Source organism: Alternaria alternata (genome assembly GCF_001642055.1).
Source record: "Alternaria alternata strain SRC1lrK2f unplaced genomic scaffold CC77scaffold_1, whole genome shotgun sequence".
NCBI lineage: Eukaryota > Fungi > Ascomycota > Dothideomycetes > Pleosporales > Pleosporaceae > Alternaria > Alternaria alternata.
In genome coordinates, this window is record NW_017306190.1 from 618,613 (window position 1) to 642,244 (window position 23,632).

The 23,632-nt window shown below is 51.2% G+C and overlaps 8 protein-coding genes across 8 annotated transcripts; 5 read left to right on the plus strand and 3 right to left on the minus strand.

Moving 5' to 3' along the window:
• Positions 1-330: 330 nt before the first annotated feature.
• On the minus strand, positions 331-2,821 carry CC77DRAFT_10064 (chromate ion transporter-like protein). The gene is made up of 5 exons (XM_018523413.1): positions 2,395-2,821; positions 1,391-2,208; positions 717-1,340; positions 652-665; positions 331-599 (listed from the first exon to the last, which is right to left on the minus strand). The coding sequence occupies exons 1-3, from the start codon at positions 2,635-2,637 to the stop codon at positions 782-784; spliced, it is 1,620 nt and encodes a 539-aa protein (XP_018391315.1). The 5' UTR covers positions 2,638-2,821; the 3' UTR covers positions 331-599; positions 652-665; positions 717-781.
• A 1,264-nt stretch (positions 2,822-4,085) lies between these two features.
• On the minus strand, positions 4,086-5,143 carry CC77DRAFT_923987 (class I glutamine amidotransferase-like protein; the record flags this gene model as incomplete). The annotated part of the gene is made up of 4 exons (XM_018533777.1): positions 4,086-4,401; positions 4,449-4,813; positions 4,864-4,955; positions 5,002-5,143. The coding sequence occupies 4 exons, from the start codon at positions 5,141-5,143 to the stop codon at positions 4,086-4,088; spliced, it is 915 nt and encodes a 304-aa protein (XP_018391316.1).
• Positions 5,144-7,029: 1,886 nt separating this feature from the next.
• CC77DRAFT_1036661 (GPI transamidase component PIG-S) lies at positions 7,030-8,898 on the plus strand (the record flags this gene model as incomplete). The annotated part of the gene is made up of 2 exons (XM_018527026.1): positions 7,030-7,296; positions 7,354-8,898. 2 exons carry the CDS (start codon positions 7,030-7,032, stop codon positions 8,788-8,790), a joined length of 1,704 nt encoding a protein of 567 aa, XP_018391317.1. The 3' UTR covers positions 8,791-8,898.
• A 509-nt stretch (positions 8,899-9,407) lies between these two features.
• Positions 9,408-10,631, plus strand: CC77DRAFT_923945 (beta-lactamase/transpeptidase-like protein; the record flags this gene model as incomplete). The annotated part of the gene is made up of 1 exon (XM_018533770.1): positions 9,408-10,631. One exon carries the CDS (start codon positions 9,408-9,410, stop codon positions 10,629-10,631), a length of 1,224 nt encoding a protein of 407 aa, XP_018391318.1.
• Positions 10,632-12,114: 1,483 nt separating this feature from the next.
• CC77DRAFT_1056016 (hypothetical protein) lies at positions 12,115-12,710 on the plus strand (the record flags this gene model as incomplete). Its single annotated transcript, XM_018527875.1, has 2 exons — positions 12,115-12,306; positions 12,360-12,710. The coding sequence occupies 2 exons, from the start codon at positions 12,115-12,117 to the stop codon at positions 12,708-12,710; spliced, it is 543 nt and encodes a 180-aa protein (XP_018391319.1).
• A 1,115-nt stretch (positions 12,711-13,825) lies between these two features.
• Positions 13,826-14,815, plus strand: CC77DRAFT_1089868 (alpha/beta-hydrolase; the record flags this gene model as incomplete). Its single annotated transcript, XM_018529494.1, has 2 exons — positions 13,826-14,410; positions 14,472-14,815. The coding sequence occupies 2 exons, from the start codon at positions 13,826-13,828 to the stop codon at positions 14,709-14,711; spliced, it is 825 nt and encodes a 274-aa protein (XP_018391320.1). The 3' UTR covers positions 14,712-14,815.
• A 55-nt stretch (positions 14,816-14,870) lies between these two features.
• Positions 14,871-16,037, plus strand: CC77DRAFT_11778 (6-phosphogluconate dehydrogenase C-terminal domain-like protein). The gene is made up of 2 exons (XM_018530117.1): positions 14,871-15,486; positions 15,565-16,037. Exons 1-2 carry the CDS (start codon positions 15,030-15,032, stop codon positions 15,963-15,965), a joined length of 858 nt encoding a protein of 285 aa, XP_018391321.1. The 5' UTR covers positions 14,871-15,029; the 3' UTR covers positions 15,966-16,037.
• CC77DRAFT_1015243 (hypothetical protein) lies at positions 15,836-23,569 on the minus strand. The gene has a single exon (XM_018523982.1). It carries the CDS (start codon positions 23,273-23,275, stop codon positions 16,109-16,111), a length of 7,167 nt encoding a protein of 2,388 aa, XP_018391322.1. The 5' UTR covers positions 23,276-23,569; the 3' UTR covers positions 15,836-16,108.
• Between the last annotated feature and the right edge of the window lie 63 nt (positions 23,570-23,632).

The window sequence follows — 23,632 nt, forward strand, 5'->3', positions numbered from 1 at the left end:
CTGGTGAGGGTTTTCTCTTTTAGATGGCTGGCTTCGGTGCCTGGAGCGATAACAAACTGTTTGGGATTTTTAGCTCAGCGTTTGTTGAGCGTTGTTAATATTTCCTTCTTGCTGGCTGGTTGAGGTCCTTTTATTGGGTTGCATCTCCCCTACTCATCTCCTTCGGAATGAGCTGTAGCTAGCACTTGTACAACAGATAGTCAGAATAATGCGCAATCGCATCGTATTCATTGCCTCATCTTCTACGACCAGGACACGATTAATGTCAAGCTTCATTCGAAAAGGTAGATTGTTGTCTGTACTTGAAGCAGATCCCACAAAGAGGTCAAGCAGCGCAATATAGTCTCTGATGAAGTGACTAGACCTTTTACTGTGTAACGCAAGACGTCAAAGTACATCTAGATGCACCAGATAATAGCTACCTGCATTAAGAACAATGTCTGTTATATAAACTTAAGAAGCTAGTATATAGCAAAAAGACTAGAGCATTGCCCTTATGCTACAGGGCAAAAAAAGACGGGTCTTACCGCGACTCGAACGCGGGGCCTCTCGCAAGCTGTGCTTGGGTTTGTGTTCTAATAGAACGTCCCTAAGCGAGACTAGGAAGATGTTAGATGATGAAGAATTGTCTTGAGATTGAATAATACGTACATCATACCACTAGACTGGTGTTTGTTAGTTGGTGTAAGAGCTGAATGGGTGCTGTGACCACATACCCATAAGACCGTATTGCTTTTGATGGCGTTTTGCTTCCCACGACCCAAATATATAGTCGGAACTCTCAGTGTCCAACGGCTCCATACCAACCCAGGCCCAGAACAGCACCAACGATGATCGCCACAGCAGGTGGGACCCCAAACCAAGCCGTTTCCGCGTAGGCCAAGGCAGCCACGACGACCCACCACGGCTCGTCCGCCAAACTCCTCCCGTTACTACTTTCTGGCGTCAAGTAACCAATTTCCCAAAGCCTGTAAACAGCCGTGAAGACTAGTCCCACAGCCGTCGCATTGATGCCCCTCAAAAGACTGAGTACCCATGCTTTGGTGCGCATGACCTGCCAAATAGACTGCACGCCGACTGCTAGCACGATGCCGGGGAAGAAGATGCCGATGAAACCAAGAATGGCGCCTACGATGGTTGGCGTAGAAGTGGATGCTGAAGCGATGCTCAGAGCGCCGAGGTATACTGCGAAATTGAAATTGGGGCCAGGGAAAGCTTGGATAATAGCCAAACCGAGGAGGAAGTCCCGTGGTGAAACCCAACCTGGGTCTACGACATAAGAGCGCAGGAGGGGAATCACTACAGGGCCGCCACCGAAGATTATGGTGCCGGCGAGATACCTATCCGGTGCGATTAGTGGGAACTCTAGGGAGCTTTATGATGAACTTACATGTTGGAGAAGAGATTGAATGACCGGCCGCTGGATACCGTACCGCGGATAACCATAATGACAACGAAGGAGATCAGGAAGCCCACGATTAGTGACGCGCCAACCTTTACAGAAATGTTATGCGTCTTGACATCCGCCACAGGTGCAACGGTCTCGGCATCGTTCTTCGCAGCCACATCATCAACAACTGGGTGTTCACCAGCATGACTCCTTCCCGCCTCTTCTCGCTCAGGCACAATCCGATCTGTTGAGCTTCCCGCCCTCTGTCTCCTCTTCACAGCCTCCGGACGCGTAAGCTCAATAGGAATGCTCTGTGTTGTAGTCTGAACCTCCTCCGCATCACCTTGTTCGTCTCTCGCTCTCCTCCTTTTAGCAAGGTACGCAGCTTTCATCTTACCCACACGCTGTCTCAGCCAAACATCCCAAGTCACAGTTGAAAGACCACCAATGACGATTAATACAGGGAAGTACCATAGCGCATTATAGCACAGACCCGCACAGCCACCAAAGATCACTAGAATGCGTGTAAGACGGTCTTTGATGGCCTTCTCGGATAATTGAACAGCCGCTAGTGCGATGATGCCAACAGTACTGGCGTTCAGTCCGGAGAGCAGGGCGTATACAATGGGAGGGAGACGTTCCGGCATCTTCTGTACGCCGAGCGAAAGCCCATACATACCGATTGCGCCAGGAAGGCTCCAGAGAAGGAAGGCGAAGACGGCGGAGAGGATGCCTGCATGTAGGAGGGCGATGCAGAAACACATTTTAGTTGAGGCTGGACCGGGGAGAGCCTGACATATTGCGAAGAGTTCTTGGTACTATGATCAGGAATATCAGCAATGCATACTCTCTGGTGAATGGGATACAAGTAGGTGAGAAAGATGTCTCTTCGTCTTCACCTTCTGCTTCTCATCCGCACTCGTCGAGCGCCACCAGCTCTCTCTCATACTGCCTACTTGCAACGCTGGAAATGGTATCAATCACACTGCTCGTTATACACTTACAGTCTGTTCGTCTAACCATTTACTTCCACCTTGAAACCCCAACCCCTCGACGAATCTCCGATGCAAGATCTGGAAATGCACGGGCGGGCCCCCGAAAGCAGTGAAGCCCAGATCCCACATGCGTGAGAAGACGTCCAAAAGACGCCATTCGATCTTTTGGGTATTTGCTTGCAGATGAGCTGGAGGAGGTGAAGCGCGACGGCTACGCCGCCGAAGTGAGCTTATGAGAGACTGGATTGGCATTGGTGATACTGGTTACTCGTATACGTTGTTGTGGCATAGGGAAGCTGGATTGAGATTGGAATAGCCCGACAGTTATATTCCTTCAGAGATTATTCCTGGGCACGCATGCACAGATTCGCCTACAGAAGCCAAGACACTCCAGTCGTAAAGAAGACGTGATGGACGCATATTGTCCAATCATCGTGCCCATGTGTTGCGACATTTGCGGCTTGCCTAGGTTCGTCTTCGCCAAGACATGGCGGATGCTTTGGGGAAGATGCTTAGACATGGAGGCAGGTTTAAGCGAGTACGTCACTAACTGGCTGTTATTGGTCAGCTGCGGATGTCGGGTAGAGTACCCAATGCAACAACTTGATCTCTTGTTGTTCAATGCTTGTTGTTTGGACTCGTTGGCCTGTACATTCTGCTTTTCCAAAATATCCTATATTTACATGCTCTGACACTGCCGGAGCCGGGAGCAGAAGAGTAGTGACGAGCGTAAGCATGCTTGCTTGCCAGATGTTGCAGTGCTTTAGGAAAGTGGTTCGTTCTGCCTATCGTCTTTGTTGGTTAGAAGACCGGCCTCCCTCGGTTCTTTCGCGTATCGAGGGTGGGAAGTGACTTTGACGTGCTCGTTCTCCTTTCAATGTCGAGATTGCCCTCGGTAGCAAGACAGTACTTGGCGAATGATTGCCTCAGAAGAGTCGTCCTGTACCTTGGGTTTGCACACTGGCGCAGTGGTTTAGAGAAAGAAGAGTAAATCGGTATGTCAATCGATGCCTTGGAGTGAGAGGCACGGAGGTCAACAAGTCACGTCCGTAGGTATGTTCTTTGTGGATCACTGTAACAAGATCGTAGGTCGGCAATCAATGGATTGTAGGCTTTCTCATAGCACGTACATGACTGCTCTTGTATCAGTCGCTCTGTAATCACAAAAACAAGAGAGAGGTTCGATCTGCCACCGGCGAGCAAACGACGTACACGAGCGGCGGACGTGACGCCTAGTAGTGCGGATCGTATCCTTCTAATCTGGACATATGAGAATGCGCCTAAAGGGACCGATGCCGCAATGCAACACTTTATGTGAGATGACGGACGATGATATTCCAAGTGCTGCGGGTAAGCTGATGCAAAGAGATGTGACAATTGCATACTTCGTATGCTGTAGTGTAGGAGGTTTGACCTGCGCACGCTAACACCCGCGAAGCACGGTTACCCGCCTGCAGTGGAGCTGTGGAGACGCCTGAGCTGCGCGTCGGCACATCTCCCTGTCAACATCTCTCACGACACATCACCCCACCAGGTACGACTTTCAGAATTTCTTGATTCTTTAAATACTCCTCAATGAATCCTCACATGATTCGTCGTGGTAAATCCTTAAGATTCCCGACATGTTTCAGATGACCGGTCCGATCACTGTTCAACCCTTTCATCGTAAACGCCTTCGCTCGTCGCGCGGGAGCCGTAGCTCAAACATCGATCGCATCGACCGTAACACCCTTGACCCAAGAATACTGCATAGCACGAGCGACCTCCAGGGCCGAGTCGTGGGAAGCCAAAGAACCCACCAAGTAGAGGCTGGCATCGAGCCCAGCGGTCACACCACCGGTGGTGATAACACGCATACCGCCCAGAGGCATGGAAGCACGCCTAGCGATAGACTCGCGGCGACGAGAGTCACGCCATGCGTTGCTACCCTTGCGAGCAATCGACTTCCTACGGGCATGTCCGGTGTTGGTGCCCTCGGGAGCGCTTGGTGGCTCACGCGACTTCTTGATGATGTACCTAGGATTGTCAGCGATGCATGCCAACGCAATTCAGACTCCACTTACGGGTTGTCGTCGGGGTTCTCGCCCAAGTCGAAGCGGGCGTTGTTGACTACATAACGCTCCTCCATGACGTCCGTACGCTCGGACATGTCTCGCCTAGCTGCGTCTTGACAGATTGTCTCGAGACGAACATAGTAGTCTGGGTGGGTTGTAGCGGCAAGGCCTTCGAGCATACCTTGCTGAGCAAGAAGTAGGGCACCGACGTCGATGGCAAGGATGGTACGCTCTTTGCTGGGGCTCTTCTCTTGAAGCTCGACGTACTTGGTGAGGAGTCCGAGAGGCTCAGACTTGTTCTTGAGGACCTCAAAGACACCCTCACCACCGGGAACGATGACAACGTCAAAGTCCTCAAGCTCGTTGTTGGCGTCCTAGGATCGATGTCAGTGTGAGTTCCGAGGCTCCATACATGTAGACTCACCTCATAGTCCATGTCTGCCTTGATGGTGAGACCCTGAACGGAGGTCATGGCAGCTGCGGTGCCGACGAATTGGCAGTTGAAGGCCTTGCTGGCTGCAATGTGTCAACAAAGGATCAATTGAGTGAGCGTTTGACTGACACTTGTCCTTGGCATCCTGGAGGGAGCGACTCAGAACCTCGAGCGGACCTGCCACGTCGAGCGTGTTGTAGCCCGGGAACAGGGCAAACAGCACCTTGACCTGCTCGACAGGGCCTTCGGTGCTGTCAGCGATTGCACTCATTGTGAATGATTTGATGTAGAATGTGGATTGAGATGAATTGAGTAGGTTGTAGGAGTGAGCATGAAATTGTCGTGTGAGGAAGCAGTGGGAAGGAGCGAAGCTACCTCAGCTGAGAGGGGTAGCTACTATAGTCTCGTGAGCAACTGACGACCAACGCGTCACGGTCTGTCGAGCTCCCTCCCCCAGACATGCAACCCCGCATAGCACGGACCGTTAGTGGCTGGAAGTAGACTAGCTGGCGGGGCAGAGCGTCGATCCAACCTCTCGGTGCCCTGACCCTTGCTGGACCACCTCGATCGCATGCGTCCCTGAAACACCGATTGTAAACTGTAAGGAATCGATCTGAGGTACTGCTCTACTACACACTCAGGCGACTGCTGTATGGAACAAGTTTGCCGACATGGAGACTGGGTAGTACCTGTGTTTCCTGATTGACATGCACGGACCAATCGTTCACGCGTAAACCATCGTAGGTGAACGACTAAAGGTCACGTTGTTTTCGAGAAACACTAGAATGACAGCAATAAACATTGAGTTCGACGCGTCTTGAACGTGCCTCCTGACTTCTCGACAAGCGTCAAGAGGCTGTACGCTAGAAAGCACATGACATAAGCTGAAACTCAATTACACTGCATCTCGGGTCCACTTGACCACTGCTTCCTTTTTATGGGGTCCAGATCACTAACCCTCCTCGACCGGTAATTATGCCTCGGATGTTGCAATCAGAGCAACACATCTTCTGTCGATCATTCAATCAGCTTTGTCTGTATGTGTCTTGAATCTTGTCCCAGCCAAGAATGCGACTCTCAAGGAAGTCACAAAGGCTATAATCAAAACAGTACCCCAATCTTCACCGCGCCACGACGCAGACTGCAGTCAATCCTGTACACTAAATGCATCAAAGGCCGAGCAAATGAATGCAACATCAACGAAGAAGGTGGCAGCCTGTATGTATCTCCAGACTTTCAGGTCGTCGGTTACTCGGAGAAGGCCGCCTGAGAGAAGAGCTAGTCCCATCATTCCGCCGCCGGCTTGCTGAAAGATGAACGATAATTGGAATTGACACCTCCATTGCGAAGCTCCTTTGGGACAAGCGAACTCATAACCCATTCTTAGTCCACGAAGTCGTTATAGGCGGCATGGATAGCGACCATGGGATCAAACCTCGTGAAGAAGAAGCCATAGAAACCGGGGACCAGGCTGGTGGTCATTTCGCAGATCGAAGATTGTATTGTGGCTGGGCAAAGGCTGAGATTCTCAGTTGTAAAGAAATCTGAACACCGACGGATTGTCAATTTAGACGGGTCGCGCAATGTATATCAGAGGTGGAGAAGATACTTATGCAGGCTGGACCACTTTCCCGCTGAGATATTTCAGGGCGTAATAAAACTAAGGCACCAACTGCGCTGAAGAAGCCAAGCCTGATTATACAAAGCAACATTTAGAAGACAGAGGATTGGATTGGCTTATTTGCAGCGTGCTGACAGCAGATATCCTTACAACGAAGCGCCGCGAGCTACGTGAATCAGACGACCAGAACGCGAGGAAGGGAAAACAGAAGACATGATAATCCACTCGCAAGTATGGCGTTAGTGATGAGAAGAGCCAGAAATTTAATACAAGTGTGACGATCGAGTTTCTAGGTTGTTCCTTAATCCTGCTATCTCGTGTATAGGAAGTTCTAGATCTGAATACGACATGTTGAAACTCGTTCGACTGAGTAAGGCGAAAATAGGTCGAGAGTGTTGCACCGCTGTGGTAGGGAGAGAACTGCATCTTGAGGAGGGCGTTCAAGGCGGACGGAAGCTAGATCGGTAATGCGCACGGAGCACGCGTGGTAGCGCGACATGGCCCGAAGTGACAGCAACGAACACGTCTACCGCATCATGGCGGCATCGAATGACAATGACGCGCCGCTGGCGGACGAGATAAAGCAGACGGTCTCTCTGTCTTCTTCGACGCCGATTGCTGCCGCAAAATCACCCAAGCAGCCTCCTTCAGAGACGAAAGAGAGCTTATGGCTGCGACGCCTATCCATCTTCTCCTTTTGGGCTGTAGTCGTATTTCTGGGCCTTCCAATATGGCTGAAGACAACGGCCATTTACAGGGCGGACCTGCCGCTACAGGAGATGACGGACTGGGCTGAGGGCAAGGTAAGAAATAGCACAAGCTGGGCACCCTGGCTGTAACATGGGCTAACACCATAGCAGGTCTGTAAGCCAGTCTTCCCTCTGCGGATAGCAGTCGAAGCCCCGATGCCTTCTGCGGATGCGCAACACCTGCTTCGCACCACACAGCACGCCCTCGATGATATCAACGACTTTTCCGCGCACCATCTCCGATTGATGCTCGCCGACTCTCCACTACAACCGAACGTCTCGCAACAAGTCATTAGTGACGGAACAAGCATTCATAGCGATGACAAGGACGTCGCTTTGGTTGTGCGACTGATACCGGTCGAAACGGGCGCCACGCCTCGGTCGCACCTCCAGCCATATTCCCCAACCTTAGACGTATACTACTCTCCGAACCAGATCCCTTCGCAGTCGTCTACTGGCTCCAGCCTGGCCACGTTCCTCGCCCAGGAACTACACAACATATTCGCTGAGGAGCAGGCACAGCTGGCGCATGTCTTGTCGGCTACGTCCGGCGCGCATGCTGCCAAGGTCAAGACGCTCTCTCCAGAGATGTCCGCAGAGCTCCAACGCCAGTCTACTCGCGCTCTGAAGTATGCTCCAACATACCACCTGACTTTCTCCCTATTCAGCCCTTCGTACGCCCCTTCTCAGTGGGACATTGAAACTGCACTTCAAACTTACATGAGCCCTCTTCTAGACGCCTTCTCCGCCATCAGCAACTTCACCGTTGACACACAAGTACAGCTCTACGCGACCTTTGCTCCTTCTGTTCGCCAGCCAGAATATGATCAAAGCACAAAGGCATGGACGCTTCGCAAGGAGGATCTCAGTGGTTTCGTCAACGCTGCCGAGTGGCCTCTCAGTCCCAGCATCGGCGAGGGACCCACGGTCAACTTTATTTTGTATGTACCAGATCACTCACAGTCACCTCTGTTGGTCAGGGAGAACGCTGGGAACAGCTGGTTGATCCCGCAATGGGGTGGCGTACATATTCTCAACTTGGAGGGCGAAGCAAACACCCCGCCTGCTTTGACTGAGGAGATGCTTGCTCCAGCAATGCACACGTTCTCAAATCAACTCATCTCGCTGTTTGGCTTGCCTCAGAGCCCGGCTTCGTTGCCTCTTCGCATTTCGACCCTCGAACGCGTCCGAGCTGCATCACTCATCTTCTCAGCTTCTTCTACTTTGGGCGCTCTAGCTCAAGTGTACCAGAAGCTTCCTTCTATCCCAGTCCCGGATAACGTTGCCCATTCTACGCAGGAGACTATCGTACACTTACAACAAGCTTGCGACTACCTTCGAGATGGTCGTTTCCCCAGTGCTCTAGAACACGCCCGCGCTGCAGAGGTGGAGGCTGAGAAAGCTTTCTTCGAACGTTCCATGGTCGGTCAGGTCTATTTTCCCGATGAGCACAAGGTCGCTGTGTACCTACCCTTACTAGGTCCTGTTGCTGTTCCTCTAGTCATGGCTGCTCTGAAAGAGCTGAAGTCAGCACTAAAGCGAGGCTGAACGCCCCGTCAGATTGCCAAGTTTCAATGTGCTCTGGTGTTCATACAGACACTCGTCTACATCTCCGGGTTCTGGCTATATCGAATCACCAGCGAGCGTTGAACACATGAAGTGGAGAGTGTATAAGCTGCTAGCCAATACTATCCACAAGGAGCAAGATAAGAGCTGGCTCGGAAGTCTTATCATGTGATAAAACGGTAGACGCGTATCCTTGGCACACTATTCTCCGCCTCGCATTCGCACTACTCTATAAACAACGGACTTGATACCCCGCTGCGGGGTAGCGCGGTCGAGCGAGAGTCGTCCGCCATGACTGCACAAACGACTGATAGGTCCAATATCAATAACACAGCGTTCTAAGTCTTCGCTCTTCTCGGTCATCCGTGCTTATCACCTGTCATTGGTCTCTCGCATGACCCTTGGCATTCTTCTCGCACAATGAGTTGCGCACTTTATCCACTCTTGTCTTGATGCAGCGTAGCATGCCCGATACAGGAAATGGGACATTATTACCCTCGGTACATAGTACAATCTGCTATAAGAGAAACACGAACCATGTCTATACTTCTCTGTACTCAACTTCTCACATCACCATTTGAACACAACTCCATTCTATCATGCCTCTTTCCACCAAGGCTGTCGAAGGTATCAAGGGCACATTAGACCATTTTGTCAATGATGGTTCACCTGGTCTTGCCTTCCACGCCATCGACAAATCGGGCAAAACACTTGTCGAACATGCTTCGGGTACACTGGGTTTGGACTCCAGTGAGCCCATAGACACTCAGAGTACGATATTCTGGATTGCATCGTGTACCAAACTCGTCACTGCCATTGCTCTGCTGCAGCTTGTTGAGCAAGGCAAGGTTCCCTTGGATGATGCTGAATTCGTCAAGAAAACCGTGCCGGAACTATCTGAAAAGAAGGTGTATGCCGATGGTGTTAACGGCGTCGAGCAAGAGAAGAGTGTCACGATGCGCATGCTGTTGAGCCATACAGCAGGATTTGGATATGCATTCGCTGACCCGAGGCTCCAAGCGGACGGCATCGAAGGGAGGAGCGGCAACAAGCGCGATATCCTTGACTCGAAGATGGTGAACCAGCCAGGTAGCATGTGGGAATACGGCATTAATATGGACTGGGCAGGTATCGTTCTCGAACGCGTCACTGGTCAAACGCTGGGCGAATACTTCCAAGAGCACATCTTCACGCCCGTGGGCATCGCCGCAGAGGGCGCATCCATGTTTCCTTCCAAAGAAGCTCAAAAGAACCTAGCACATATGCACCAACGTGACACCGACGGCACGCTCAAGAAACGCGAACATCTTTACGACGGTCCACTTTCCTGCGCTAAGGAAAACCAAAAAGACTTTCTCCAATCTGGTGGTGCAGGACTTTGGTCGAGGCCAAGCGAGTACATAAAAGTTCTTGCTGCTCTATTGAACGATGGAACAAACCCACAAACACAGAACCGCATCCTCAAGAAAGAGTCAGTGGATCTCATGTGGGAGAACCAAATTCCCTCTCAACCCGATTTCGCACGCGCCAATGTCCCACCTGCAGACCCTTCGCTGGTCAGTCAAGCCGCGGATATGTATCCTCAGCCTGGCAACCCTCCTCAAGGTTGGGGCTTTGGCGGCTTCATCACTATCGAGCCTGGCCCGTCTGGTCGTGGAGCAAACACGCTGTGGTGGATGGGTCTGTGTAATTGTTTCTGGTGGGTTGATAGAGAGAAGGGGATTGCGGGAATGCTCGCATCGCAAGTGTTGCCCAATGGAGATCCCAAAGTCATTCCTGCGTGGTTCATGGCGGAGAAGGGCATTTATGACGCGTTGGAATAACGATTCACCCCAGGTATGAGTGCTATATTGGTAGTTTAATGGTACGTCAAATATCACAGATGTCAGACGAAAGTCATTGGTCCATGGCTATGTGAATGAAAGCAACAGCACTAAACTTTAGCTTTATCCTACATTCACATGTAGTCACCGATCATTTCGAGTGGGCGCATTTGGCTCTGCGATCGAAGCTGATCGTATAAGGCAAATGGTCCGCAATCTGCGGGCGAAATATAGAGATTATACCTCTTCTGCGAAACTTGAATGACAACGCCTCCAACGATCTCGCTGACTACCAATCACCTCAACCCCCAGCATCACCCACAAGACAGCAGGTTCAAGCCATCGTTCTCGAACAAAGCACAATGATCATCTTCCGGCTCATCTCCATGGCCTTGCGCTTTGCGCAATTTGTCTGTGCAGCCGTCGTACTCGCTGTATCATCTTACCTCCTGTATCACCAACAGCACAAGGACCATAGCGGCTCGTACGGCCGCCTCATCTACAGCGTTATCATAGCCATTGTATCGACCATCGTATCGCTGATCTGGCTTCTTCCCACTACTTCGCATATTGTGAATATAGTTGGCGATGTTCTCTTCTGCAGCGCATGGTGCGCTGTGTTTGGTTTACTGCAAGATTGGTACACGAGTGCTATGTCTTGTGGCAGTACCTGGGCTTGGAATGAGATGGGTTTGCGGAATGGATCATGCAGCAGATGGAATGCTGCGCAGGCTTTTTGTTTCTTGAATGTGGTGTTTTGGTTTGCGAGTTTGGCCTTGGGAATGCTGACTTGGAAGAAGACTGCCCAGGTGGTGGCACACGGCGCGGTGGGGTCTAGATAGACAGAGGATGGACGATCGTCTTGCGACATGCAGATAGAATTGATCATGCTGGCTAATAGCTCTTGTGTGGTTGCTACTGCAGCAAAAATCTGACATGATAATTGGATGGAGCACCTCTGAACAGTTCGAAGTCTCTAGGCTGGCATTGGAAGCGACGCCCTCGCTGTACGCTAGGCCTAGTGAAATGAGGATCATCAGTAGCGTTTGCCGCCTTATCCACAGCTGCTTTATGTCAGTTCCAATGGCACAAAATCTAAGGCTTTCGAGGCCTCCTACATTTCTCATGTCTAGAACATATATTTTCCTGGCCATCAGGCGTCCAAGGAGCCGTGACCATGTGGGTTCATTGTTCCTGCTAGGCATCTAACTACCCGATCCGGCAAACTTTCCTTTTTTTGCATAGGAAACGGGTTTTTGCATGGCACTTTCCAGGTGCTTGTTCATCGGCCTCGATGGTAGCCTAGCACGTGTTGTGCGGCTAAGATACCGCACAGGCAGCTCACTGTCTACGCGTAAGGCCACCAACTCTGAGTACATGTTTCTCACTTGTATAAAGCGATTCCGTATTCCACACTTCTGGACGCATCCTACTCGTCCTCCTATTAGTTCAGAGCAAATCTTACAACCATCAATTACACATCATGGTAGCTTCATTCACTCTTGGCCTCGCCCTGCTTCCGCTGCTTATCGGAGCATACGAAACCGACCCTCCGACTACCGCATCTCCAGATACCATCTCGGACTGCACATGGTGGCAGGTCGCTACAGAGACTGACACATGTGCGGGTATAAGTGAATACTGGGGCATCACAGAAGTGCAGTTCAAGACATACGTACGACTTAAATGCAGCAAGACGCACTCCTCTCATACTAACTCGTCGAACAGAACCCAAGTCTAGTAGATGGCTGCAACCTCGTTTCGGGAAATTCTTACTGTATCGAACAAAACTATGGTATAGTCCCAACGCCATCTGCGACTAGTAGCTCCGTAACGAGCGCTAGCCAGACACCCACACCCACTCCAACGACACCGCTGGAGATTTGTGAGGCTGAAGCTGGTGGCTACAAGAGATACTGTCCTCGTTGTTTGTCCCGCTGTGAGAACGAGACGAAGTACATGGATCAGTGTTTCTACAGTACGTTTTTGGCTATCAATAGCTGGGACAGTCAGTGTTGGCAGCATGGAGGCAGCGACTGTGCCAATAGGGCGGTTGATGAATACTGTCCAAACCAGTAGGCTATTTCGCGATAAGGCAGCGGCTTGAAGAAATGGGGAAGAGCTTGGGAAAACGTGAAACAAGATGAAGCTATGGAATCGAAGAAAGAGAGATTTCGATTTGAGGGAAAATGGTGCATCTCTATGAAGTATTGCGTAGCTTCAGTCGCGCCCACCAGGGTTCGCATCTCTATACACGAGCGGTGTGGCGCGCTTGTACATACAATTCTAGGGCGAAAGCGTTTTATGAGATCATATAGATGAAATTCCAGATCTAGCGGCGGCTGAGAACGGATGAGTTTTACGAGGCCTCATAGTCCAATCTGGTGAAGGAGCTGACAACGATCGTAACGCCATAGCGTTCAGGGTGAATGATCTGCCCTCTACTTCCCTTCTCGACACCAGGTTTAGCTTGACGAACACTCAACTCTTCCATCGTCATCACCGAGCGCCGATAATTTCTGCTAGTACGCACTAGCAACATGACGTAACCGCCAGACACAAGCCCCCCAAGCCTCTCCCTCCTTATGCGAACGGAAATATACTCGACACCACCTCGCCTAAAAGCAATGCTTGTACCTGGGTAGCAGCCGATATTAGAGTATCGATACGCGATGCTCTTCCCCGCAATCGACACAATCACCCGATGCGAGATCTTGCGTTTCGCTCCCGAAGATCTCATCCGGTGACCAGCTAGCGAGCTTAACCACCGGCCAAGACTGTTTCCATCCACAACATATTAAGATGAAGCACTCGCGCCCAATTAGCGCACGTTTGCCTAGCAGAAAATGGTTTGTGTTTTCACACAAAACATCTTGATCCCGGGCCTATATGAAGGGTTCTGCCAGATTCAGGCGTCATCTCAGACGAAAAAGGACCGATCGAATATACGCATGGAGAGTTCATTGGTAGTCGGTGCGATGATTTTATCCCTTCGCAATCAAAACGGTTGCAAATTCAAAAGAGTGTGCTGTCACCAGCTAAGACAAAATGAAGAAAGATGCGCGTGAGCTTATTAGCATACTCAAAACAGGAGCGTTCTCGACTATATAAGTTGCTCTGTACTTGACTCAGTCATCCGCATCACTCCTCAGATCAGCTCGCAAATACCTTGATTGTATCGCATCTCGAACAGTATGAAGTACACATTGAGTCTCGCCATTGTGGCGCTTACTTTGGACACCGCCGTCGCATCTCCACTCAACATAGAGGCCCGACAGCAAGGTAGCGGAGCAGGCCCATACGCACCCGGCACATACAAGACCGACAACTCTCTCCAGGGCCACACAATCTACTACCCGACCAAGAACACCGGTTCCGAAAAGCTTCCTGTTCTCGTCTGGGGCAACGGAGCATGCAGCACTGACGGCCGCTCTAACTCCGCTCTCTTGCAGAACATTGCCAGCTATGGCTTCCTGGCTATCGCTGAGGGCGGTCCCAATGGTGGAGGTTCTTCAAATGCGCAGACCATGAAGCAAGCTATTGACTGGGTCACCAACAACGCTGGAAAGGGCGCGTACGCTAATGTCGATGCGAGCAAGATTATGGCGGCAGGATTCTCGTGTGGTGGTGTTGAGGCTATCGACAACATCTGGGATAGCCGCGTTGACACAATCGGAGTGATCAGTTCAGGTCTGCTTTCAAACACCAGCGCAGCTAGAGACTGGAGGAAGCCCGTACTTTTTGTACTGGGTGGTCAGGGCGACATTGCATTCCAGAACGTGAGTTTTGCCATACTCACCCTCTCTTCGTTCCTGGCATGTAGACTAACACGAGATAAAGGGCGAACGCGACTTCAAAAATCTTGCGCAGGGTGTTCCATCATGGAAGGGTAACATTCCTGTTGGCCATGGTGGTACACTAGGTGACGCAAACGGCGGCCGATTTGGCAAAGCCATTCTCAACTGGATGTTGTGGACTATGAAGGGAAATACGCAGGCGGCATCTTACTTTACTAGCGGCTACCAGGCTGATGGCTATCAAGTTGAAACTCATGATTTGAACCTGTTAAAGCCATTCTGAGGATCTGGACGTTAGAGGAGGAACGCTCTGAACATAGTCACAGAGTATGTCGGAGTAGAAATGACAGACGATTTCGATAAATGAAGACAATCGTAGCTATGTACATTACCACTATCGTGCTAAAAGTCTTATCCGAAAGCTATGAGATCTTGAACTTTGAAGTTTGCCCCTACACTCCACTAACCACTCTGCGTTAAAGCTCCCGTCGACATTCACCCCACCATACATCCCCCACTTCGTCATCATCCTCACAGCACCTACAACACAACCCATAGTCCAATCTCTTCAATCTCACAACTATCAGCCATCTGTCCCGAAATGTCCACAACAATAGGTATTCTCTCAATCGGCCAAATGGGCCTAGGCATCGCCCAACTTCTCAAAGCACATCACTACCGCGTGATCACGAACATCAGTGCTCGCAGCGACGCAACCAAATCCCGTGCCGAGTCTGCTGGAATTGAGCTGTTTGATACAGACGAAGACTTAGTCCGCAGTTGCGACTATATCCTTAGTATCGTGCCACCCCGCGACGCCATTGCAACAGCGAAACGCGTGGAAGTCGCACTAGCAAACGGACGTGACAGAGGAGGAAAACTACTTTACTACCTGGATTTAAACGCTATTAGCCCCTCCACAGTGAAAACAATGGCAAGATCATTCGAGCAGAATGCGCCGGGCTTGCGGTTCGTCGACGGAGGTATCATTGGCGGGCCACCATCGCCATCAGAAACAGAAACAAATGGGTGGAAAAGACCTGGTGTTCCTTTATCAGGTCCGCATCCTCTTCATTCAGCACCAGTATCCGGTACGCATTTGGCAGAAGTGCTGAATACACGCTATCTTGGCGCAGAAATCGGTACAGCATCAGGCCTGAAATGCTGTTTCGCGGCGCTGTCGAAAGGTTTCACGGCGTTGGCTTTGCAATCTTTTACCACCGCGTCGTCCCTTGGGGTGCTGAACCCGCTACTCGAGTACATGGACGTATACAATATTGGTGCGAGGCAGAAGGCGGAGAGGAGTGTTGTGGGATGCACGGGGAAAGCGTATCGTTGGGTGGAGGAGATGAATCAGATTGGAGCGTGTTTTGAAGAGGAAGGTGGGTGGAAGGGCGACGCGAAGGTCTTCAGGGAGATTGCAAGTGTGTTTCAGGGGTTGGCTGATGTTGTGGAAAGGGAGGGGAAGGACGAGATGGGAGATGTGGAGGGTGTTGTTGGCGTATTAGGTGAGGGGCTGAGGAAAGAGCAAACATAGTGGCAGCAGTATGCAGTTGTATACTTTTGTATAAGAACGTACTTTCCAACTTAGCTTGTAACAAAAAGTATGATCGAAATCAGAGTTCATTACCCCAGCGCCGCGCTAGCCAAACGACCCGTAGCCATATCAGTCTGATCTCATCAAGCTCTCCGAGCATTACGGCCTTCTCCACCAAAAGCTAGCGTGCGTCCCATATCCCTCACAGTGCTCGCTCCTCCTGCGCTGCTACCACTAACGCCTCTCTTATGCCCACCCTCCATACTGCTCCTTCCCTCAACCAACGCCCTCCGTCCATCAACACCCTGCCCAACGAGTCTGCCACTGAACTGATGCCAGCAGTTAGGCGCCTGGAGAATGTACTTCTCCATAGCAATCCTGAACCTATTACGATAATCACGAGGTGACGTGATGGTAGGCTTGTTCTTGCCGCGGTCCTTGATCCAGCTCTCCAGCTTTTTGTCCCAAGTATAAGTACGGATACAATCAATAATACCCACGATGATCTCGCGTTGGGTGTCGTCGAAGCCTGCCATGAGAGAGTAATCCATGACGTTGTTTTGCGATAGGAAGAGCGTGTCGTTGAAGACGCTGGCTTTAAGTAGTTTCTTGGTGTGCTCACGGACGAAAATAGGTGTCTCGGAATATATGATGTCGACAAGATTCTCATCAAGAAGAACTTCGTCGCGTTCGCCTGTGGCTTGGATTTTGCGGTTGCGCATGCTACCCTTCAAATCGTAACGGCGGTTGGGTTCACGGTCGTAGAACAGATTCTCCATGACCAACATGTACCAATCAAAGTCTCGACCTGTGGGTGTCTTGATCTGGACTTGGAAAAGACCGAACATCTTGGCGATAACACTAGGCAATGACTTGAAGAGGTTCTGATGCGTGAAAGCAAAGTAGTTGGGGCCAAACTTGAAGAAGGCTTGCACTTCAACTGGAGAAAGTGACTTGAGGACGAAGCGGTCGTCGAGCGTCTTCAGAAAGATCGACTTGGATTTCCCGCCCTTGGAGTCCCACTTCGAACAACGGGATAGAGACTCAACAAAACGTTCTGCTACACCGCATTTGCGGCGAAGGGCATCAAAGGACTGGGCATAGAATATCTTGCAGTGCGCTTTGACTCCGCGATTGGTGAAACTGTAGCGGATGTTGTGGTTTTCCTCATGTAGAAGATTACGTTCGACTGATTCTTCAAACGTCTCCATCACACCATTGCCCGCTGGGTTGTCATCGCGAAAATTCTGCCGCTTAGCAACGTAATCTGGACACGACAGCGCCAATGCGATGATGGAGCTAGGCTCGTCTTCTCGAATAATGATATCGGAGTTCTCCCAAACATGTTCAATCTGCGAGAAAGGATACTCAAGTGGTGTCCATCCACTTGCTGAGCGCTCGGACCAGAAGCTGGTAAGAATTTTGAGAAGGGTGTTCTTCTCGTGTTTGGGCAGCTCAAGGGAATTCTCTAGCTGCGAGTCACTCAAATCCAAAAGCTTGGAACCCGAAAGACTTTCTGGCAGAGGGATGTCTTCGGGTGTAATCTCTGTATCACTAATGTCGTTCTCTGTATCTGACGGAAAGTGACTTGGAGACTTGGGTGACTCGTCACTGCTTGGAAGTTGAGCCATAGCGTCCTGGGGATGACGCTCCTCGACTGGCGACTGCGAGGCCGTTGTTGTATCGTCCGTACGCTCCGTAAGGGTGCTATCACCAAGTGTGCTATTGTCTAGGCTTGCCCGTGGAGGGGTTGGAGTACGTATGTCTTCGTCAGAATCCTCATTTTCTTGAACCGCGTCATGTACGTTCTTATATACCTCAACAACCGGTTTAGAAGAAGCAAGTGGGAACGCGCGCACTTGTCTGGCCCGATCGTTACGCCGCTCACGCATACGCTGGTTTTGAAACTCTCGTGATAGCTGTTCAAAATGTTGTGCAATCTTCGATACTTTGTTCTGACTCTTGTAGGGAATCGAACGAGGTATTCGGGATGAGGCTTTGGATTGTTTTGGCGTGGTCAATCCCAGCCCAAGTCGCTCAGTCATACGCTCAAAAGCTTTCGAAGAATCGTTTGCGTTCGGCTTTGGACTAGTAGGCCCGTTATTGACAGTGGTCGAGCCTGGGAAAGGACCCAGATGCTTCGCGATATTTCCAGGTTGGGACTGTGTCCTAACGAGTGATGTTGGCCTGGCTGGTGTCTCACGTCGACCGGTTTCGACCAGTCGCGGTATCTTGCTCTCTGCTGTTGGAGTCAAAGCTGACGGCAGCGGAGATGGACTACTAGGCATGTTTTCGATAGCTTCCGCAAGCGATTTGTCGATCGGGTTGACTTTGGGAAGACTAGTGGGTGTAGGCGACCCCTCATCGAACTTGCTTGGATCGGAGGCAGCAGTGGGAGTTTTGGTCAGTTCTTCACTGGTAGTTGTAGAAGTTTCGGGGTAGTTGGAAGGCACCGCCAGATCCAAATGACGGACGTCCTCTCGCTCCAGTGCCTCGCGTGGGGTTTGAATTGGTAAGTCCAAATTAGTTTTGGGAGGAGTGGGCGTCCTGGGCTCAGATGTCTGCTCTTCTCCATTGACTGGTTGGTCGCTAGCTGCGCTCTCTTCTTTGACGACGGAGCTCAACATGTCGCGCGCCATCTCAGGCGACATGTTGGAAGGTCTAGGCGACAGAGCAATTGACTCATCTTTCTCATCGATATATGAATCATCTGCACCTGATTCGGTGCCTTCATCGACAGACGCCAACGAGCTCGTGGACTCGTCGCGCTCCAGAAATCTCTTCAGTTGCATATTCGCGTACCTCCTAATGTCCCGCTCAGACGGGAAGAACTGCTGCTCAAACTCCAAGAACGTCACATCCCAGGCAATAGCCTTCTCCTGAATCGCGCGAATTGCGCGGTTCATGGGGATGATTTCGTAGTACTTGGAATTCATGTACTTGTCTTGAAGCTTGGCCTTCAGCCACTCGTGTTCTTCGTTTGCGCGCTTCAGAAGTATCTCAACTTCCTTCCGACACAGATCTACCTTCTCTGGAATGACATCTTCAACATGTATTCCCTGAATACGGGCGCGAAGTGAGTCCATGAAACAGTCCAACTTCTCTTCGATCATCGAATACTGACTGTTCTTCAATCTCAGATCGCTATCCACCTTCCAGGTCACGTTTGGTTTGGGTGCAATAACTTCGTACATTGGTACGGGATCGTACTGGATACGAAGAGCAACATTGTTGTAGCCAAAGTAGCGGACGTGATCCTTGTGGATGTCGTGTGGACATATGCCTGCTCGCGGATGCAGCTTGGTGCTCCAGAAAGTCAATTCGAGATACTTCGCGAAGGAATATCTCCAACTCCATTCAGACATCGGGAACGCTTGCGTCTCCTGGCCGCATATCCTGCAACAGCTCCACATGAGGATGGTCTGGTACATCCCCTTTATCTTTGCCGGATGCTTTTGGACGATAACCGTCATCTGACCTTCACCATGCACGTATTGTCTGGAATGATCGAGCATTCTTCGGTCGCAGTTACCTACTTCACAAGCAACGCCAGCTGACGTGCATAGATCTTCGACATATTGGCCTAGAGTACAGTCAGGTGTGAAGCCATCGTCGTAGTCGTGCTCTTGATAGAAGCCAAGTGCGATAATCTCCGGGCCAATGCAAGGAGTTGATGTTGTAGTATTGACAACACTGTATAGGACGGCAATCTTCTGGTGGTTGAATGGGTCGTAAAGATCAGTGTTACCTGAGAGATACTGCTCCCATTGTCGCTTCTGAGTCAAGTACTGATGCATCGCTTTGTCGTACTCTGATGCATGCACTGCAGATAGGAACTCCCGCACTTGCTTCGAAGCCTTTTCCACCACAGTGTGGACCATCTCAGGTTGCACGAGTTCGAACTTTTGGCCAATTTCTCCTGGCTTCTCGTCGTTCTCATCAGCAGTATATTGGTTTTTGAGCTTTTTTAGATGACCAAGCTTTGCTTCATACTGACGAGCCTGTTCGAGCAGGTAAGGTTGCATGAACTTGACAAAAGGCGAAGAGGAGAGGATCTTAGTGCGGTGGTTTTCGACCATGTCGCTGTAGTATGATGGTGCAGCGTCGTTAGACTGTGGGTTGTTGCCGTCGGATAACGTGCTGGTAGGTTGAGAAGCGGGATCACTCGTGCCGGTTTGGGATTGCAAGCTGTCCTGATCATGACAGTTCGAGGCAAGAGTACCAGTGATAGACGCCGTCGGTGTATCTATAAACTCGTCACGCATCAGGCAAGTCTCGAGCCTGAGGTTATACACCACATATGTCATAAACTCAGTGACACGTTTGAGCCTGACCAAATCATGGCTCTCGGCACCTCGCAAGACAATCGTACAACCAAGCTCTTTCTGGCATCCAGAAAGAAAGATGTAAGTCTTTCTCGCATTCTTGTGCACATAAGTTTTGACGTCAAAGCTGCCACAGGATCCAAGGTGAGACGGGTCTATCGCCAACTTATCCACTGAAGAGATCATCTTCGAGTTAGTACATCGCGCTACTGCATTGAGAACTGTAGGCTTGACGTTATAGACTACAGCAATCCCTTCTTTCTCTAGAAATTCGAGTGCCAGACCAGACACGTTGCGCTGTACGAGCAGGACATGAGGCTCGAGAGCTGCGATACGACTGACAAGATTGCGGAGGTACTCCCGCTCCTGCGCAATGACAGGCTCGAGACTCATAAAATGTGCTTGGTGACGTGCGTACTCGATAGCAAAAGTGATGATCGCAATCCTTGGATTAGGTATGTTGCGTGGCATACTTCGCAGGGCGACGTTCTTCGTGAAAACCACCCCAGAGATGTATGCCGTATCCTTTGGCTTGCCACCTGGAATTTTCTTAAGTTTGATGTAGTTCCTCACATCAATGTCGTCGCCTCTGTCTACGTCAGGATTGACATCGTCTGTGCACTGGCGCAAGATTGGGATCAAGGCCTTCTCCCAACTCGACGCGTGCGGAACACCGGCATCATTAAGCATCTGTATCAGCAGCTTTCGCGCATGATCTAAGCTTGCTCTATTAAGCTCAACTTTGGGCGTCATTCCTTGCATCGATGCGCTGCGAGTGATCCTTCCTCCTGGCGGTGTTGGCGAAGGAGATGGCTGGAGTTGCGGCGTTCCTGGTCCGCTAGCACCGTAGCCGGTATACGGTCTCAACAGAGTGTTGCTCTTAGACCGCCTTGGGGAGGCTCGATGAGTTATACTGCTTACACTCAGGTTCCTTCGTCGGGACGGACGATTCCCGTTGCGACTTGTGATGCTAATGTTATCCGCATCTCGAGCATGACCGGCGCCTATGACACTCCTGTCACCAGCTCTTGACTTGCCCTTTCTCATCGCAGCCAACAGGCCACCCAAGCCACTTCTCTCGTTATCTAGATTTGCGCTAGCAGCAGGGTCTTCTCTCAGGGTCGCGAAGATGCTGGCGTGATCTTCTTCGCTTGAGCCCTCGTCTGACATGAAGGGCGCAAGATCAGGGTCAATTATGTTATCGTGGTGGAAAGCTGACAGACTTGGTTGGCTGCGCGAGTTGTCGTGGTACTGATGGAAGGGCGCGCGATCGTCATGCTTGACATGGCGCATGTGCTGGTGTTTAGAAGGGTGGCGTTTGTGGCTCGACGACCGGGGCCTACCACCTAACGACCGCAAAGATCGTGAAGAACTCGGACGGGCTAAAGTCTGAGGGCCGACTTCTATGACATGTGAACGGCGTTTCTTCTCACTGCCCACTTTCCGAGACATGGGTATGCTAATGGTAGGTGTTCCAATCTTGGTGTGATCACTCTCGACATGGTCAGCTTCGTCATCATCCGAGTACTCGGCTCTGTCACCGTTGTCGTATATGGAAGTTTGATCACCGTCATCTGTGTAGTCGGAAGAATCGTCGTCGTGGCCATATATGATACCTTCACATGGTTTGCAGACCTTCAGATTGCTTTGTTGTCCGAATATCTTGCCTGACACAATGGATGTGCACTTGGAGTCGAAAATTTGCCCACACGTACGACAGTGATGCTTACGTCTGAAGGTGGTAAAAGCATCACCACAGCTAAAACAGGCTTTAGCATTCTCATCGCGCATCCAGAATTCGCGATCTAAGATCTTCCGTCGCATTTGAGTGAAAGTGCTACGCGACATGTTGTGTACAGCGGGCGCAGCTTGGGCTTGTCGTTGTATCTCATCGATGGGAGCCACAGCAGGAGTGCGTATTGTGGAAGTTGTGACTACAGAACTTAGACCATCGGAAGAAGAGGCTCGCGAAGGCCGGTAGCCTGGCAGGTGCGAAGGACCGACGTGAAGCATGGGAGGCCGTTGTGGCTCAGGTGCGTGTATAGTAGCCTGAGAATCAGCAGCGCGACTGAGTGAGATTCTTTCTGGAGACTTTTCAGTCTGTTCCCTCGCCTTATTCGGCGCAGAACGGGCAGGTTGATACTGGCTATCGGCTCGGGAACTGACCCTGCTCAGACTTTCACGTGGTGTGTCTGACGCAGCCTTGAAATTGGCGCCGTCACTCGCTTGACCCTCGCCTTTCACAAGCACCATGTCGTCTTCGTCCGTGTCGTCACTTTCCTGACCGACAAGGTCAAAGTCGCCCTTCCGTTTTCGAGCAGCGCTGTCTCGGCTCGGAGGAAAATGTGGAGACTTCAGTCTCTGGCTTCCTAGTGTAGGATCTCGCGGTGTGTTGCTCCTCGGCAGGTCTACGTTGGAGATGCTCTGGTGCCTGGAGTGGACGCTCACAGGGCTCAAGATGGAGGAGTCGTCGTGTTTGGCTGCATGCGCGGTGTCCACACTTGGGGTTATTGAGGGTCGGGAGCGCGTGGTACCCAGGGAAGCTTTGGATGCGTTTAGCGAGGCTTTACTTGACAGTGTGGTACTGGACATGTTGGAGTCGCGAGAGGGAGGCAGTGCGTCGGGAAAGGTGGCCGTTGCTGGTGACTGCATGCTCGAGGACGGCCTAGACGTGACTACGGGCGAAGATATGGAAGGTCCTCCTGGGCTACGGTGGACTGCCGCAGACTTAGACGCTGGTGAAGTTGTACTCCGGCCATCTTGAGATTGTTCCCTGACGCCGCCCACTGACGCTCTGAGGCGACTATACAGCCCGCTGAAGCCGCCCTGCACGAGGTCTATGCCTTTAGGTTCACCAACCGAGCTCGGGGCTGGAGGGACGGTAAAGTCGTCAAAGGTGGTAAGCGTGTCGGAACGTGATGCCGTGGCATGCATCTGGTAGAGCGAAGGCGGCTGCAACGACCCCCGCCGCGAGTCTCGAGACATGGCTGCTGTTAGGGGATTGGGCGTCTGCGAGTGAGGTAGAGTGTGTCGGATATTTGGAGGCCGAGCGGCGTCCGACAGTGATCAGTGAAGGACAGCATCAGGCTTCATGGGGGAACACGGTCTGGTAGTGGGCGAGGTGGAGTCGACAATGTCTAGAATCTCGTTACACGTGTATTGCTTGTTCGGCCAGTAGCGAGGGAGGCCAGATGAGTGGCTTCATGGAACTTGCAAAGAAAACTCCAGGCATCGACGGGAAGCTTCGACGGCTCGGGTAGCTGAAGCATCACGAGGTGCATACAGCAAGCTAGGTATGCAAGATACGCGGCGGGCGATGACGCGCAGCCGCCAAGAGTTTCC